Source organism: Microcaecilia unicolor, chromosome 9 (assembly GCF_901765095.1).
Source record: "Microcaecilia unicolor chromosome 9, aMicUni1.1, whole genome shotgun sequence".
In the NCBI taxonomy this organism is placed as follows: domain Eukaryota; kingdom Metazoa; phylum Chordata; class Amphibia; order Gymnophiona; family Siphonopidae; genus Microcaecilia; species Microcaecilia unicolor.
In genome coordinates this window covers 10,221,706-10,240,415 of record NC_044039.1, presented here as the reverse complement: position 1 = coordinate 10,240,415, position 18,710 = coordinate 10,221,706, and the positions used below count along the sequence as shown (strand labels likewise).

General features: G+C 44.9%; 1 protein-coding gene across 1 annotated transcript in view; it reads right to left on the bottom strand.

Moving 5' to 3' along the window:
- Positions 1-18,710, bottom strand: part of TRHDE (thyrotropin releasing hormone degrading enzyme) — a 367,175-nt gene that overhangs the window by 118,283 nt on the left and 230,182 nt on the right. The window contains exons 10-11 of the mRNA XM_030214836.1: positions 3,366-3,431; positions 2,457-2,644 (exon numbers count right to left, since the gene is read on the bottom strand). Of these exons, the coding sequence (XP_030070696.1) occupies positions 2,457-2,644; positions 3,366-3,431 (254 nt within the window). The remainder of the gene's footprint in view (positions 1-2,456; positions 2,645-3,365; positions 3,432-18,710) is intronic.

The window sequence follows — 18,710 nt, the reverse complement described above, 5'->3', positions numbered from 1 at the left end:
GTGCTGGGCAGACTTATACGGTCTGTGCCAGAGCCGGTGGTGGGAAGCGGGACTGGTGGTTGGGAGGCGGGGATAGTGCTGGACAGACTTGTACGGACTATGCCCTGAAGAACACAGGTACAAATCAAAGTAGGGTATACACAAAATTAGCACATATGAGTTGTCTTGTTGGGCAGACTGGATGGACCGTGCAGGTCTTTTTCTGCCGTCATCTACTATGTTACTATGTGTGACTGATTTGCACCTTTCTTATACGATATTGCAGTTCCTTTTCTACATTCCACTTGCTGTATTTTTACTTTGTAAACCACCCAGGTCTGCCAGTTAGTTCCAGCAGTGTAATAAATCTTAATAAACTATAACTAACAGGCAACTGGAAAACAGGACAAGCCAGCTAAAATTTCCAGGTAGAAATAACAGCAGCCATAGAACCAACAATGCAATCAAAGGATGCCCTGACTGGTTCGATGAGCATGATGGTCAACACAGCAAACCGCCAAGACCAGGCAGCCCCCAAAGGGAGGAAAGGATGGAAAAGGCAAAGGATACAGGGTGACTAGCCAGGCTGAACAAATCTGACACTGCAAAACCCTGGATGTGCTGCCAGCCTGCACAGAGATTAAAACAAGAAAAATCTACTGACCTTGCCAGCTTCACAGAGAAACGTTTTTAAATAAAGATGACCTGCCCTTAAGAATGAGTTCAGTGGACGAAGCATAGGTAAACGTTGGAAGTGTTTCTTTGTTGAGAGCCCTTCTACAAAAAAAATGTCTTTGGAAATGGGGCGGGATACATTGAGGTCACTTTGCTTTGGTACCTTTTTGCCCTCAGGAATACAGAGCAAGGAAAAATTCTGCTCTTCTTGTCCCCATTAACATCTGACTGTGTTGAAGTCTCCTTCAAAATGATTCCGTTCCTCTTTATTATGTACGAATGTTCCCAGTTTATCCTTTCCAGCATTTGCCTAATTACTCACACATTCATTTTTAGCATATCAACATCTGGACCGTTTCCTACAAAACTCTCTCCCCACCCAACCGTGAAACTAATCCAGTTCTGTTCACAGCAGATAGTACTTTGGATTAGAAATATGCTGTATGTAAGCGGTTACATTTATGTTAAGCCTGGGATGGACAATTTTCAATTGGTTTTGCCCATATAAAATCACTGGTTAAAAACTGCCCTCCCTTCTTTAGGTGCGGTTACCCAGTATCCTATAACTACCCGCCTAAATTTTTGGAATGCCCTGACACGCTCTAAGGGAGTTAGGCACCCTACCTTATAGAATAGCGGAGGGGGGGCATAGCTACGGGGGGCCACAGGGGCCTGGGCACCCACAAATTTCATGCATAGGAGGTATTCGTTTGTGAGGGGAAGCAGCGAGGAGGCGGCGAGGCCAGGCGAGGCAGTGGGGGGGGGTGAGGAGGTGAGGCCAGGCGAGACGAGGTGTGGCGGTGGGGGGCCAGCGGGGCGGCACTCAAAATGTGCCCCCAACCTCGGGCTCTGGCCCCCCTCCCCTGAGGCGCACATTTTTGAATGAGTGCCAACTAACATCAATAATTGGTCATTGGCACCCAATCAAGGACGTAGCCAAACCTCAAGGTGGGAGGGGGCCAGAGCCCAAAGTAAGGGGGCACATTTTGGTCCCCTCTCCCCGCCACCACCACCTTGCCGCCCTCCAGCCATCACTGCTCTCCACCCATCCACCACCATTGCCGCTGCACATGCCTTGGCTGGCGGGGATCCCCAACCCCCGTCAGCTGAAGCACCGCCGCCGCACATGCCTTGGCTGGAGGGGGTCCCCAACCCCCGGGAGCTGAAGCGTGTTTTCCAGCGCTGGTCTCCGGCACCACTGCATTTCCTGCCCTGCTCTCTCTTCTCCTCACGTCAAGTCTGGCATGCTCATTTTAATGAAACTGAGCATGCGTGTATGCTCAGTTTCACTAAAACGCGCGTACCAGATGTGAGGGGAAGAGAGAGCAGGGCAGGAAATGCAGCGGCGCCAGAGACCAGCGCTGGAAAACGTACTTCAGCTGGCAGGGGTTGGGGACCACCACTAGCCAAACCAGGGGCACAGATGGTTAAGAGCTCATTAGCCAATTAATTTGCGTGCACATCTTGGCAGCGTGCCCAAATTTGGGCGCGGAAATTTGGGTGCCATATATAGAATCCACTTTAAGAAAAGGGAACCTTTGTTATCAACTGAACAGACTTCAAAATAATAAGAAATCTAAGCACCGATGCAGTCAAGGAAGCAACAAAAGACTTACTCTTGGTACAATGACCGTGTATTCGTATTATAGCAACACCGTAATCTGATCTACAAGCGATCTGTATCAAAGATTTTTGTCACTTACATGGGCAAACTTTGCTAAGTGATGGGCTGAAATGCTGAATGAAGTTAAGTGCCTGGACCCACAAAACAGCGCATATAATTACTGAAATCATAATAGTACCTGTTATTTCTAAGCTCGGAGTCCCTGATTTTCGCAGCGCTGTCGTAAATGAAGTGCTCTTGAGTGATCGTTATGCAGCCGTCTGCCGTTTCGTTCCTGACAATAGTGATCACAGGATAACCCATCTGCAGCGTCCACTGATCCATTACCTCCTCAATGTTTCTGGCTTTCCCTTCTTTCTTCAGAGCCTTGAAGACAACACATGGTTTGTACGCAAAAAAAGGAACGTTTCGGATTGTCAACTGTTCCATTTACAGCCTGTCCCACACCTCCCGAGGGACCCAGCGCAGAAAGATCCTTGTCAGAATCCCATCCTTATACATTTACACAACAAGGCCCTGGCTCAAACTGAGTAGAAATAAATTTAATTAAATGTTACAGTGGCAGAAGAGAAAAAAGGTTTTACATAGCGGGAGAAAGACTATTGCTGTATATGCTCAGCGGCACCTGCGGCCTTTTTAATTGCATGTTCTAGTTCTTTCACCCCATGCTTCTTTCATGAACTCTCACAACTGTTCCTGCTTTTTTTGTACTGGGTAAATGGCAAGGCAGGGTTGTATTTCCTTGAAAAAGATGCATGCAAGAATTTCGTAGTCTGCCGCTGTTTTGAGCAGTACATGCGATCCCATTAACCTCCCTCACCGAGTCTCAGAACAATAGCACGGTAGCATTAGCCGCGCCGGCTGACAGCAAAAACAAGCAAGAAACCTGTAACCTGTCACTCTTTGAGTTCCGCCAGCGCTGTTTTGTTTTGGGGGGGAAGGGGGGGGGGGAGTTGGACATTAATTTTGAAATATGATTGTATGGCTCGGGGATTCAGCAATGAATTATTTGTTCCTACCCTCCGGCTAAACGCACAGCTAGAGCTGTCTTGTCTTCTTGTCGTTGCCAAGGGTCGATGTGCTTTACCTGAGACAGCGTATTCCACAGATCACTTCTGGCTGCATTGCCATATTTGTGGCGTCTTAAATATTCCTACAGAAAAAAAATAAATCAGAAAAACAAAATAGCTAGTTACTGCAAGCAGGCCAAATAATTCCAAATAAAACATGAGGCAGATATTCAGCCGCTGGCGGTGAGTGTTACTTAGAGGCCGCCACCGGCAATATCCCCAGATAGTGAATGACGACTCACGTCCAGACACTAGTTTTGAATATCCTGGTTTAGGCAGCCTGTTATCTCTTATGTGGTTAAGTGCGATATTCAGCACTTAACTGTCTAAGCAACAGGGCCGCCAAGAGGGGGGGGGGGCAGGGGGGACAAAATTCCCCGAGCCCGGGCCTCCAAGGGGGGCCCGGCGTCAGGGTTTCTCTCCTTCTCCTGCTCCCAGGCCGCCGGCGCCGCAGTCCCCAGGCTCCACCTGCCTACTCTCAACTCCGTCGACAGTCCCCTTCTGTCTGCCACCGGACCCCCTAAATTAAAAAAAAAAATCTCTAATTGGCAGCGCAGCGCCTCGTGTCTGTGTGAAAGCGGCAGATCACCTTGGGCCTGCCCTCACTGTGTCCCACCCTAGTCTGGTGTAACTTCCTATTTCCACAAGGACGGGGCACAGTGAGGGAAGGCCTGAGGAGAGGCGATCTGCCACTTTCTCACACAGAGGTGAGGCGTCAGAAACAGATTATCCCACAACGTAGGCGCCGGAGTCGATCGGCGCTGAAGAAAACTCTTCGGCTGGTGGGTATTGGGGACCTCTGCCAGCAAACAAGGTACCAGATGCGGCGGCGGGGTGGGGGGTGGGCGGTGACGGCGGGGGGGGGTCAAATGTAGAGGGGGCCAGGGCGTAATCTGTGGGGACCCATGCCCCCATGGCCCATGTAGCTACGCACCTGGGCCATGCACTGATTTCCCAATTAGTGCATGGCCATTAGTACACGAGCCCTTAACGACACCTATTTGGAAGGTGGAAAGGGCTCGTGCTATTTGTGCAATATTCGGTAGGTGCATGGCAATGTAGCTGCGCTAACCAATTAGCACTGAGCATGCCTACTCCCCCCCCCCCCCCCGAAACACGCCTCAGCTTGGGAAGTGTGCACAGATGCCAGAACTACCGAAGGCACCTGGAGTGGAGGAGTATCCTAGTGGTTAGTGCAGTGGACTTTGATCCTGGGGAACTGGAATTGGCGATCGTCATCACGGTACTATGTAAGCCACATTGAGCCTGCAAATAGGTGGGAAAATATGGGATATAAATGCAACAAATAAATAAAATTAAAAAAATTCCCACTCTCTGGGCAAGTCACTTAACCCTCCATTGCCCCTGGTACAAAATAAGTACCTGAATATATGTAAACCGCTTTGAATGTAGTTGCAAAAACCTCAGAAAGGCAGTATATCAAGTCCATTTTCCCCTTTCCCTTATGACATCACAATATCAGAAGTGAGCCAAGTATCGAGCAATCAAGCCATTGTGACATCACTGATGAGGTTGGCTCTTATTGGTGGAATTAGTGGAGGAGTAGCCTAGTGGTTAGTGCAGTGTACTTTGATCCTGGGGAACTGAGCTCAATTCCCACTGCAGCTCCTTGTGACTCTGGGCAAGTCACTTAACCCTCCATTGCCCCAGGTACAAAATAAGTACCTGAATATATGTAAACCACTTTGAATGTAGTTGCAAAAACCTCAGAAAGGCGGTATATCAAGTCCCTCATGGTAGCGTTAATGCTCACTGTCGCTTAGTAAAAGGCCCCCAAAAAGAGCAGAAAAAAGCAAGACATTTATCCCCCTTTTCCAAAGCCACGCTAGCTGCTGCCGGAGCAGTAATGCCGACACAGCCGATTCAAAGTGAATGGGCTGTGTCAGCATTACTGTGTGGCTTTGTAAAAGGGGAGGGGGGTGTTTTTCTGTTTGATAATAGTGCATACCTTTGCAAAGAAGGTGCAGTTTTAATGACTTTGTTTCCATAACAAGAAAAATGGCCATGAAAATCAGAATACAACAAAAATTCCCCTAATGCATTCACTCTGCAGCTCTTCAGTACCTCTCCACTCTCATCTCTCCCTACACTCCTCCCGGGGAACTCTGCTCACTGGGCAAATCTCTCTTATCTGAACCCTTCTCCTCCACTGCCTACTCCAGACTCTGTTCCTTCTATCTTGCTGCACCGTATGCCTGGAATAAACTTCCTGAGCCAGTACGCCAAGCCTCATCTCTAGCCATCTTCAAATCTAAGCTAAAAACCCACCTCTTCGATTTTGCTTTTAACTCCTAAACCAAACCTAACCCTTCAACTGTCCCCTATCCCTGATATGTCCAGTCTGTCCTAACCCTTATCCCTTACTTGTCCTGTCTGTCTGTCATAATTAGATTGTAAGCTCTATCGAGCAGGGATTGTCTCTCCATGTTCCAGTGTGAAGCGCTGCGTACGTCCGGTAGCGCTATAGAAATGATAAGTAGTAGTAGTAATAATCGACACATAGTTATTCCTGAGGGTGTGTTTAAATCAGACAACACTGAACATATATGCATTACAGTTTCCAGTGTGTCATGTAGTTTTTCCCATGCAACTCTGTCCACAGAAACAGCTCATGCAAGAAATAAAGTTTGTAATTTTTTTTAAAAGAACTTTGTGGCGTGATGTCTTTTAGAAAGTTTGTAAATCTCACGCCTGTGCAAAAAAAATGGCTATGTATTCTGTCTCTGAACAGCTTGCTAAAAATTTATATTTGGAATATGGCACTGAGAAATACCCAGATGCTGTAAAAATGAGAATAATTTTAATAAACCCTGATAAAGCATGTGGCTTAAGAACAAAAGTGATATATTTAGCACTGTAAAGTTACACCGATGCTTAAATCAAAGAGCTGAGGCTCCACCTCCAGTAAAACTCAACTACAGCAGATGGAAGTTGAAGAGAAAAAGGGTAGATAGGAATCAAATGTTAACACGTTGATTTGGGATGAGGGTTCTTACAAGTTACTCTACCATAGCAACTAAACCTCAAACATTTAATAAGTTAAATCAAGCCCTAATTTTTTCAGGTAAAACTTTTAACTAGGAGTTTCAGAATAAACTGACGCTGGAACAAATTTTTCAACAATCGTAAGTGTTGCCTAATTAATTCAATTTAACACCATGGAACAAAGAAAGTGATACAACACATTGCATTAAACTGCTTATTTATGCAGTTCAGTTATTGCATTTTTGCAGCAGTCTTACTCCGAGCCCGACAGCAAAAAGCTGCAGCGCAATTTCCAAACCAAAACCCAACCACAGGGAAAGCAGGAGAGAGAAGAGGAAGGTGCTGCAGGGAAGAACGCCATCAGTGTTCCGTCAGAAGAGATCTTGAAACTGAAGAGGACAAGAGGGTTGGGTTGCAGACTTTGTAGTGCTGGTTTCTCAGACACATGTTGATACAACAACCTTTTATCAGAAAGCGTAAGTACCAAACTCCTGGAGATCATACACTAAAATTCTCACGCCATTCTCTTTCTTCTTCTCTGATGGGGTCAACATATGGTCCTCCATTGGGAAGATGCCTACTTCCAAATTGGGAAGGTCGGAGGAACACGCGATGTTTGGTATCGGTTGTAAAAGCCACAAGATTGATCCTCCTGCTCCATAAAAACTGCCACCGAATGAGGCAGAGAAGATCTCCCTTGAAAATATTACAGCTGGGCTTCACATTGTGAAGAACCGCATCAAAGAAACATTAGTGCCATGGATGAGGTCAAGGCTGGAACTGCAGCAACGAAATCTGAATCCATGAAGTTTCACTTGAGAATGAAGACACTTGAAAATAGAACTGCGGCCAGGGTAGAAGAGGTACAAGGCCTGTGGCTCAGCCTGAAGCATGTGGCACACTTGGGAAAAAAAACAGGAGCATTTTAATAACAGATTGCATATGAACAACTTTAGAATTCTTGGGATCGCTGAAGGTACTGAAGGTAATAACCTCGTAACGTTTCTGGAAGCCTTTCTGATGACATGATTTGACATTTCAGAAAGACTTTGATACTGACAGGACTGATAGAGACCCTTCACACTATGAAGCTGGATAGATACCTCAGGCCATTTGTCTTCACCATGCTCCACAACACACAGGAGGTACAAATTATGCAGACAGCCAACTTAAAATCACCAGACCAGACCTTAATAAGAATGCAATGTGATGGTAGAAATGGTTCTTGAGATGATATTTGAAACAGTTCTTGGGACTATATTATCTGATTAGAATGAGGGTTACCCCACATAATCAGACTCAAGATTCCGAAGATCCGAAGGAGTTGGATAGCAGCCAGTTGATTGTATTGTGAACCACAAGGGCATGGGTGAATACACAGTTGCGACACTGACCTAAAGATTTATTCTGCCTTAGGGGTCCTTTTACTAAGGTGCGCTGAAAAACGGCCTGTGGTAACGTAGACGCGTGCTTTGGCCACGAGCAGAATTATCTTTCAGCGCACCTGCAAAAAATACCTTTTTTTCGCCAAAAATGGAAATGCGGCAAAATGAAAATTGCCGCGTGTCCATTTTGGGGCTGAGACCGTACCGCCAGCCACTGACCTGGCGGTAAAGTCTCACACGGTAACCGGGTGGTGATGACCTACGTGTGCCAAATGCCACTTGGCACGCACCCAATACGAGCATCAAAAAATAATTTTTCAGACCCGCATATCAGACGCGAGCCAAAAATGAAATTATCGCTACAGTAGCCGGGCGGTAACGCCATTTTGGCGCATGTTGGGTGCACATAGACGCTTATGCGGATTAGTAAAAGGACCCCATAGTGATCAAATGGTTTTATGAAAATTCTTTTTTTTTTTGTATTTATTTTTGTTACATTTGTACCCCGCGCTTTTCCACTCATGGCAGGCTCAATGCGGCTTACATGGGGCAATGGAGGGTTAAGTGACTTGCCCAGAGTCACAAGGCGCTGCCTGTGCCTGAAATGGAAATCGAACTCAGTTCCTCAGTTCCCCACCAAAGTCCACCACCCTAACCACTAGGCCACTCCTCCACTGTTGCTACTATTTGAGATGCTACATGGAATGTTGCTATTCCACTAGCAACATTCCAAATAACAACATTCCATGTAGAAGTCGGCCCTTGCAGATCACCAATGTGGCCGCGCAGGCTTCTGCGAGTCTGACGTCCTGCACGTACGTCAGACTCACAGAAACAGAAGCCTGCGCAGCCTTCTACATGGAATGTTGCTAGTGGAATAGCAACATTCCATGTAGAATATCCAATAGTAGCAACATTCCATGTAGAATCTCCAATAGTATCTATTGTATTTTTGTTACATTTGTACCCCGCGCTTTCCCACTCATGGCAGGCTCAATGCGGCTTACATGGGGCAATGGAGGGTTAAGTGACTTGCCCAGAGTCACAAGGAGCTGACTGTGCCTGAAGTGGGAATCGAACTCAGTTCCTCAGTTCCCCAGGACCAAAGTCCACCACCCTAACAACTAGGCCACTCTTCCAGCGTAAGGTCTTGGGGTACCGAGATCTGGACATCTGATTTTGCCTAGGATTGTGCTGTTGCTCCTCATTGGTGTATGATGTACTATTCTTTGTACCGACTGAATTAATCTAGGCGCTCAGTGAGTATTAATTATGCAAGAAAAGGAAGTGCAATAGTGTATGAGAGATAAGAGTGTTTGTGTTTTTGGTGATGTGAATGATATAACTTCCGAAAATCACTAAAAAACCAACCGGTTCAACAAGGCATAACACAACGATCCATCCTAAATTCCAGTCAACGAAACTTAGACCAGAACTGGACATAACCAAACTCCATATACCTGATTGCCTCATTAATTGTTACGAATGAACTTTAACGCTACAACACTATATCTCTGATCCTGATAATGAACTCTTTATAATCTGCTTTCCTCTTTTGAACATTTAATGCATTACCAACTTGTATTTCCTCATACCGGAAATGGTGATCGCCATTGCAGAATAATGTAAGCCACATCGAGCCTGCAAATAGGTGGGAAAATGTGGGATACAAATGCAACAAATAAATAACTAAATAAAAATACAGAATTGCTGTTTAAGGAATTTAATAAGGAGCTCACCTATTGTATGCAAGAGATTTGGACACGTGCATGAAAAATTCTTGATGAGTAGGAACTGATTTGATAACAGTGGACAATGGCATCTGCATGAAGGCATCATATACAGCCAATCACTGTAGATAATCACATATAGGTTGCAAATTTTGGGCCCTGCTTACTATGCCACACTAGAGATGCGTTAACGTTTTTAGCACATTCTAAGCATTAGCATGCGCTAATTGTGTAGTTGCCCATATTATTCCTATGGGTGTCTAAACGGCACGCAGTGTACCTTAGTAACCAGAACCCTTTACAAGTAATTCGAAATTTTAAAAAGTCATGAAGGTGACCTATACGCAAGCCAATCCATAATCCGGCATTTCTCTTCCCTTTCCTACCCACCTATCCCTGGTTCAGCAGCTTCTCTTTCCCTTCCTGTTCCCCCAGGGTCCAGTGTCTCATCTCCTGTTCACAGCTCCATTCCTTTGGCCAGAATGTTCTCCCCCTTTCCCTTCCCCACGTGGACGCTGTCCATACCTCTTCTGGTATATGTCAAAGGTATTCTGTGCTGGTGCAAGCAAAGCTTTCAAGTAGAAGTCCACTCTCAAGCAGTACCACAACCTGCTCTCTCCTCAACAGGAAACGCACGCATCACAGGAGCACCTACATGTTAGGTGCATTGATACAGGGTTCTACTACTATTCCATAACAGAACCTAGGCACCTTGGTTCCATTGTAGAAAGGTTCCTACCGTGTGACATCCAGTTATAGAATTGCCCCACATTTATTTACTTAGATTTTGCTCACACCTTTTTCAGTAGTAGCTCAAGGTGAGCTACATTCAGGTACTCTAGATATTTCTGTGTCCCTGGAGGGCTCACAATCTAACTTTGTACCTGAGGCGATGGAGGGTTAAGTGACTTGCCCAAGATCACAAGGAGCAGCAGTGGGATTTGAACCAGCCACCTCTGGATTGCAAGACCGGTGCACTAACCACTAGGCCACTCCTTCACTTGTTATTCTTTAGGGTTCTACATGGAATGTTGCTACTCTTTGAGATTCTGAATGGAATCTTTATTTGTTTATTTAGATTTTGCTCATGCCTTTTTCAGTAGTAGCTCAAGGTGAGTTACATTCAGGTACTCTGGATATTTCTCTGTCCCAGGAGGACTCACAATCTAACTTTGTACCTGAGGCAATGGAGGGTTAAGTGACTTGCCCAAGATCACAAGGAGCAGCAGTGGGATTTGAACCGGCCACCTCTGGATTGCAAGACCGGTGCTCTAACCACTAGGCCACTCCTCCACTCCACATTGACTTGTGTGGGCAAAATTTGCCTGTTCAGAGACCTGGGAAAATTCAAATAAAAACATTTTCACAGGGACTACTTAACGTTGCTGCCTATGTGCTTCTTTGGTATCGACCCCTTAGATGTAATGATGTAATATCATCATGTTAAGGTACAAACTGACTGCCTCGTGCAGTTCTTCTGCTGTACAATGTAATCTTCATGGCGAAAGGTCTGGCGGTGTCTCTTAGGAACTGCTGTGGGTTAATACACATAATTGAAATGATTGATTAAATATGTAACCCAGCAGAGCAACCGAGGAGCCATGGAATAATCTTCTTATATTAGAGGAATAAAAACATAGCAGACAGATGTTGAGAGCGAGAATTCATTTAGGGAGTTTTAAAGTGCTGAGAGCAATGGCCTTAACAGCTAGTTGTGACTAGGATGATGGTAAAACGCAACTTCGCTGTTCTTATTATCTTTTCTATTTCTGAAAGCCGCTGGTTTTACAAACAGAAAACAATAAAACCAGAAATCACAGTGCTCTGAGAACAGCTGGTTGTCCATTTCTGTACCGTTACTCTCTCTCTACGGAAGCAAAATGGACATAGGTTATCATCTCATCTGCTTACAGCTGCTGGGGGGTTTCTTTATGTGGTGCAGCCTTTGACAGGGATTAGACGAGGTGGTCCATGAGGTAGTTACCTGATACTTTATTCTCTTCTGCGGTCTCCTATTAGGATTCTCTTCCTCCCTATGGGGCCCTTTTACTAAGGCGCATAGGCGCCTACGCACGTCCAATGCACGTCAATTTGGACCTACCGCTTGTCTACTGCAAGCCCCAGGCATTAATTCCATTTTTTAATGCGTATCCGATACGCGCAGCTGAAAGTATTTTTTTATTTTCTACCGCATGGCGCTAACCGGGTCATAATTGGCAGTGTACATGCGCTGAAGATTACCGCCCAGTTAACGCATGAGACGTCACTGCTAAGTCAACGGGTGGTGGTAAGATCTCAGGCCCAAATTGGGCGTGTGCCAATTTTTATTTTGCTGCATGTCCATTTTCAGCAAAAATGTAAAAAAAAAAAAGCACACACAGAATCATTTCTTTTTTAAATTTTTGCCGAAAATGAACGCGCGGCAAAATGAAAATTGCCGCGCATCCATTTGGGGTCTGAGACCTTACCGCCAGCCGTTGACCTAGTGGTAAAGTCTCACGCGGTAACCGGGCGGTAATGACCTAAACGCTCCAAATGCCACTTGGCGTGCGCCCAATATGTGGGTCTGAAAATACAAATTTTTGGACTTGCGTATCGGACGCACGCATTACCGCAAGAGCCACATGGTAGCCGGGCGGTAACTCCATTTTGGCACACGTTGGATGTGCGTAGACGCTTTCACGGCTTAGTATAATGGCCCCTTAATGCCTTTTAGTAATGCACACCCCTAGGAGAGAAGGTGAAGATTGGGCAAGACAAGAAAACTAAGTATGGTTTTGTTTTTGTAATTAATTATTTTTGCTAATTTGGGTTTTATTATTTATGTATTCTATGTTCCCTGCTTAGATAGTTGAGATATAACGAACTATAGATAAAGTTTTATTATTATTAAGAGGAAGAAAGAGGCATTGACTATAGCATTTGGGGGAAAGTTTACTCTTCAAGAGTTTACTGTTCGTAAAACGACATCCTTAGGCAATTTCTTATGTTTAAACCTGAAAGGCTGTTCAAAAGATTTGGATAATAGAAGCACATCTGGTCATAGAACAGCAGCCTCATCTTACCAATGGTATTTGTCATTTATTATCAAACTACAAGATTCCAGAACAAAGCCCAGTTCTAAAACTGCAAAATTACTGTATTGATTTCATTCACTTTCAAATGATAAATTACATCCTTAATCACTAGTGAGACTGGAAAATGTTAATGTATGTCATTTGTGCCACGCAGACGTATTTCCAAGTCAAATTGATGGAAGAGCTATGATAGCTGTTATTAAATGTTTCTGGAAGATTAAGCATTAATTTGAGAGTGTTCAGCTTGGATTTTACAAGTGGATAAATAGGTCTTGTAAAGTTGTAGTTGCTGATCATTCAGTGTCTGCCGTAATGTTTCTTTAAAAGCAAGTTGAGGAAGTCACATTCGGGGGGGGGGGGGGGGAAGTTATCGATGTGGGCTGCCCTTAAGATGGGTTATTTTACTGTTAACTGCGAGACTGCGACTAGATGTCAAGGCAGACATTTTCGATTAAGAACTGCAAGGGGCAGGAGTGAGTGGGGTTCACTCCCGCCCCAAAGACCACTAGATCACCAGGGCCAGTAAGTAGACCCGAAGGGGGTTGGGAGATCATCGGAAGTGCTTGGATGTTGGAAGGGGGGATCAGATGTGCACCATGGGGTGGGAGAAGGGATTGGAACATGCTGCTTCGAGGGGGGGGACCCAAATTAATATCTTATAAACCCACATGTTCTGGTGGCCAGCAGCAGTCCAGTCAAGCCCGGATAGTCAATACCAGCACCCCTCACATGGTCTGCCATTGAATATCAGAGGCTGATTTAGCCAGAAATGGTCAGCATTTAAATTTCTTTAAAAAATAACCACTTCTAGCAAAATATTGACTAGTAAGTACAATAAGAATATCAATATCCAAAGTCCTTATCATTACTCTGAGATCTTTACATTGGCAATCCATAGAAAGATATGGTGAAACCCCAGCACTTTTACTGGGCATTTATAACAGGGAAGTACTTGTATTTTTCTACTCATTCGTGTGAATCTTCCTATATAATAATTCTCACCTCCAACGTTCTGACTTGCTGCCTGGGACCGTGGCTCATTCTGAGTTGTTCTGCTAGGCTCCGTAGATCAGGCTGACATCACCGTAGCCATTATGATGTCAACTTCAGAACCGGGGGGGGGGGGGGGGGGAGAGAAACATGCCTCACAGCTGATCCATGTCCAGAGGAGGGTCGCTGGACATGGGTGGCTGGGGGGGGCAGGGGAGAGAGGAGGGTCGCTGGACATGGGTGGCAAGAGGGGGCACGGGAGAGAGGAGGTTCGCTAGACATGGGTGGCTGCAGTGGGCGCAGGGGGAGAGGAGGGTCGCTGGAGTGGCTGCAGGGGGAGAGGAGGGTCGCTGGAAATGAGTGGCTGCAGGGGAGCCGAGGAAAACCTTGCTAGCGCCCATTTCATTTGTGTCAGAAACGGGCCTTTTTTACTAGTATGTACATATATTACATATGAACCTCATTAAAGCAACTCTCATTAATCACACACTCTTCCGAAATTTCGTACTTTCAAAAGAAATGTGCTTATGGCATCAGGGCACTTAAATATATGGAAAAAAAGGTCAAATGAGTTACAGGTGATATCTTCTTACTGGAATAACTTAACTTCAGATAAAACCTTCATTTGCCGTGTAACAGCTTAATGAAATATGAGGAGAAAATGCTGACTGGGTTGTCTATTTTTGTATGGAATGGGGTCATAGTGGAATAATTAGAATCTGGCAAGTGCATTTTCGGAAATACAAATTGCAGCACATGTGACAGATTTCACATTCATCAGCCACCCCCGAAAGACATAAAGTAACTCCCAGTTAATCACAGACGTGGAAAACTGAATATGAACCTTGACTCGGTTAACTACATTGACTGGTTTTAACGCTATTATTAGAATAGAAACAGTAAAAAGGAAAAAGGATGAAGGCAAAAAAACGTGACAAAAATGTGACTGTGTGTAGCTAGCAATCAAACAGTGCCCCAATCGCAAAATGTTATAAATGTCTATGAGAAGATAAAATAAAGGTAGAAATTGGTTTAAAGATATATGAAGTACTAGTTAAAAAAAGGCCTGTTTCTGACACAAATGAAACGGGCGCTAGCAAGGTTTTCCTCGGAGAGTGTATGTTTGAGAGAGTGTATGTGAGAGTGACTGTGTGTGAGAGAGAGAGTAAATGTGCGAGTGTGTGTGTGTGAGAGAGAGAGAGTGAGTCGGGGTGCTAGTGTGTCTGTGAGAGAGAGAGTGTGTGTGTGAGAATGAGAGTGTGTGCAAGTGCGTATGTGAGACAGTGTGAGAGAGAGAGTGTTTCACACAGATACAGTGTGTGCAAGAGAGAGAGTGTGTGTGAGACATAGACTCTCTGTGAGACTGAGTGTATGAGACCAAGAGAGTGTGTGAGTGACTGTGTGACACATAGAGAGTTAATGTGATACAGTGTGAGACATAGAGTGTGTGAGAGAGAGTGTGTGTGACAGAGATACCTCCACCCCCTCTCTGGTGTCAGCCCCCCCCCCCCCCTCTCTGGTGTCTGAGCATTACTGTGCAGGACACTGAGCTGTGGCTGTGCTTCAAGGAACTGACCAATCCTATTTAATAGAATGCACCTCCAACATTCTGAAGCCGAGAAACCTCGTGTGGTTGGTCACTTCTGCTTGTGATAAACCCGGAAGTACGTGATGTCAATTCAGGAGATGGATACAGAGAGCAGGAATGCCTCAGCCATGCAGTCAGCTTCAGAATGTTGGAGGTGCGTTTTATTATATAGGATGGGCCTGAGATTTAAAATGACTTAACTGGGCAGGATCACTGAGCTAGTTGGGGGCAGAATACAGCGTTGTGCTGACCGTTGTCGACAGTGTTTGCCATTGAGTTTCCAGGTTTCCAGAGCCAGCTAAACCATAGGCAGTTAACCCTTTAGTGTCCAACGTTTCCATCAATCTGTTCCCATATGGCTTATTACGGGAACATTGGACACTAAAGGGTTAAGGGATCTTTTTACTAAGCCTTGGTAAAAAGTGGCCTGCAGTAGTGCGAGCATGTCTTTTGGGTGCTCGCTGGGCCATTTTTTTACCGCATCTAGGAGAAGGGGCCTTTTTTAAGGGGCTGGAATGTGGATGTGTGCTAAAAATTGAAACCAGTGCGTGTCCATTTTTGGCCTGAGACCTGGCCACTACCCATTAACCTAGCGGTAAGGTCTCACATGCTACCCGCACAGTAAGCATGCGGTGAGCGCCAACTGCTGTTTACCACCAGGTAAGCAGCCTGCAGTAGAAAATAGAACATTATTCTCAACCGTGGGATTCGGCATGCACCAAATTCAGAATTACCGCCCAGCTCACTTGCTAGCCGGGCAGTAGTGCCAATTTGGCACACACTGTATGCAGGTAGACCCTCCTGCGCCTTTGTAACTATCATCCTCTCTTTAATATTCCCTTATCTCTTGTTTGTCCTGTTTGTCTGTCCTAATTAGATTGTAAGCTCTGTGGAGCAGGGACTGTCTCTTCATGTTCAAGTGTACAGCGCTGCGTACATCTAGTAGCACTATAGAAATGATAAGTAGTAGTAGTAGTAGTCTTTGGGATTCCGGAATCTTGCTACTCTTTGGGACTCTGCAGAGAAGCTTGCTACTCTTTGGGATTCCAGAATCTTCCTACCCTTGTCCTTATCCCTTATTTGTCCTGTTGGTCTGTCCTAATTAGATTGTAAGCTCTGTCAAGCAGGGACTGTGTCTTCATGTTCAAGTGTACAGTGCTGTGTACGTCTAGTAGCGCTATAGAAATGATAAGTAGTAGTAAACCTATCTCATGCATAGTTATTGTGGATAACCTAAAGTCCTCTTCTCCGGCACGGCCGCATTGCTGATCTGCAAGGGCAGGCTTCTGTTTCTGTGAGTCTGACGTCCTGCACTTATGTGCAAGATGTCAGACTCACAGAAACAGAGGCCTGCCCTTGCAAGCTCACCTTTTTGATGTTGCTTTTAACTCCTAACCCTTATTCACTGGTTCAGAACCCTTATTTTATCATCCTCACTTTAATATTCCCTTATCTCTTATTTGTCCTGTTTGTCTGTCCTAATTAGATTGTAAGCTCTGTCGAGCAGGGACTGTCTCTTCATCTTCAAGTGTACAGTGCTGTATACATCTAGTAGTGCTATAGAAATGATAAGTAGTAGTACTTTTACAGAGTGATCTTACCACTCGCTAAAACGGAAGTACCGCCGGGCTACCAGTCAGGCCAAAGGAAACAGGTCTGAATCTAGTATGTAGAAGCACCCAACTGGAAATCTGAAGAAACCACTGTGCACTACAATTTTAACACAGGGTCAAATAACAGAATAATAACCAAGATAATAATGAAAAAGTTAAAAGTGCTCTGGAAAGAAAATTACCTCCACAGTGCCAAAGCAGATGGATGAAGACTAGTAGAATATACCAACACATTAAAACTGCTAAAAGCATTTAACTGAAATTTCATCATCAATTAAGTTCTCCACTCATCTTGGTTCTACTTGCTAAAATTCATTTACAGGAAAACATTGAAAGAGCAAGTGTTTATTTCATTAATTGCCAGTGTGAGGGTATTAACGGATGTTAAACATGTTAATACCCAATTAATGCAATTTTTCCTAATGTTAAGGGAAGGGGAAAGGGAAATGGGACTTGATATACCACCTTTCTGAGGTATTTTGCAACTACATTCAAAGTGGTTTACATATATTCAGGTACTTATTTTGTACCAGGGGCAATGGAGAGTTAAGTGGCTTGCCCAGAGTCACAAGGAGCTGCAGTGGGAATTGAACTCAGTCCCCCAGGATCAAAGTCCGCTGCACTAACCACTAGGCTACTCCACTTAAAAGAGCATCTCGAAGTGTATTCTCTATGATTCCTGAAGATCACATGAGCAATGCTAATATTATAAGCTCAACACTACAAACTATTCACCCCATATGAAATTAAAGAAAAAAAAAATCAATTTTATACTGCACTTATTAATAGTTATTGAACTGCCGGAGTTTTGAGGAAGCCCTACGGGGATTGTGAGAGCCAAAGGGAGGGAAGAATTTTGATCAGTGATTTAAAAAAAAAAAAAAGCACATTGAAACATTTGTGCAAAGCAGGTTAACAAAGGTGAAAACAGAAAAAGATAGATGTGGATCTCTAAGGAGGTAACAAAAACTGGAAGGGCAAAGAAATTAGCATTCGAAAACATTCACACACAAATTTATCAAGGAAAAATAAGATTAAAAAAGGAAGGAGGAAAGACCCAAATGGAGGGAAAAAACTGATGAATGCCTAAACGAGAGGATTGATTAGCACAATGGGCTGAGAACCTGAGGAACTGGGTTCAGTTCCCACTGTGGCTCCTTGTGACCCTGGGCAAGCCCCAGGTACAAAAAAACAGATTGTGAGCCTACTAGGAAGTATCTGTGTATAATCTGCCCCATATCTAACCCAGAACAATAAAAAGCATTTGAGCCATTCAAAGCCACAGGCTGAATGACCCCAAAAAATTCAATCCTGGGGCATATGCAATTCCCAGCATTGAATATCTGGGTATCAGCTGTCACCCCAAAGTGAACCGGCCACCTGCTGATATGCAAACTGTGCAAAGTTAACTTTAGCGCATAAAGGGATGCTTTTACCAAGCCGGGCTAAAAAGTGGCTGGTGCTAGTGTCAGCTCATGATTTTGTTTGTAATGGTCATTAGCGCATGGCCATTACTGCAAGAGCCCTTACTGTTGTCTATTTAGGAGGCGGTAAAGGCTCCCACGCTACTCAGGTAGGGTGCAGTAATGTGCCTACAGTACCCAATTAGCGCAGGAATGTCTACCCTCCGCCCATGGGCATGCCTCCCGCACTAGAAAATAAAAATTACTTTCCAGTGTGGAATTACCGCGTGCTGAGTGGGAAACTACCGCAGGACGCATCGGTGACTCCCACAGTAGTGCCCTTTTAGCATGCGGTAGGCCCGCATTAGGCCTACCGCGCCTCAGTAAAAGGACCCCAAAGTTCGGACAGCCTTTATGCGGTTACTTAGCCAGTTGGCGGATTGAAAATTGCAGCTAAGTAGGCACTCCACCCTCGGCTAACTGGTTAGGAGATGGCTGGTTAGTGGCGATATTCAGTTGCACTAACCAAAGTGCTGCTGAATGTCGCTCAATGGGTTTTCAAAAATGGCC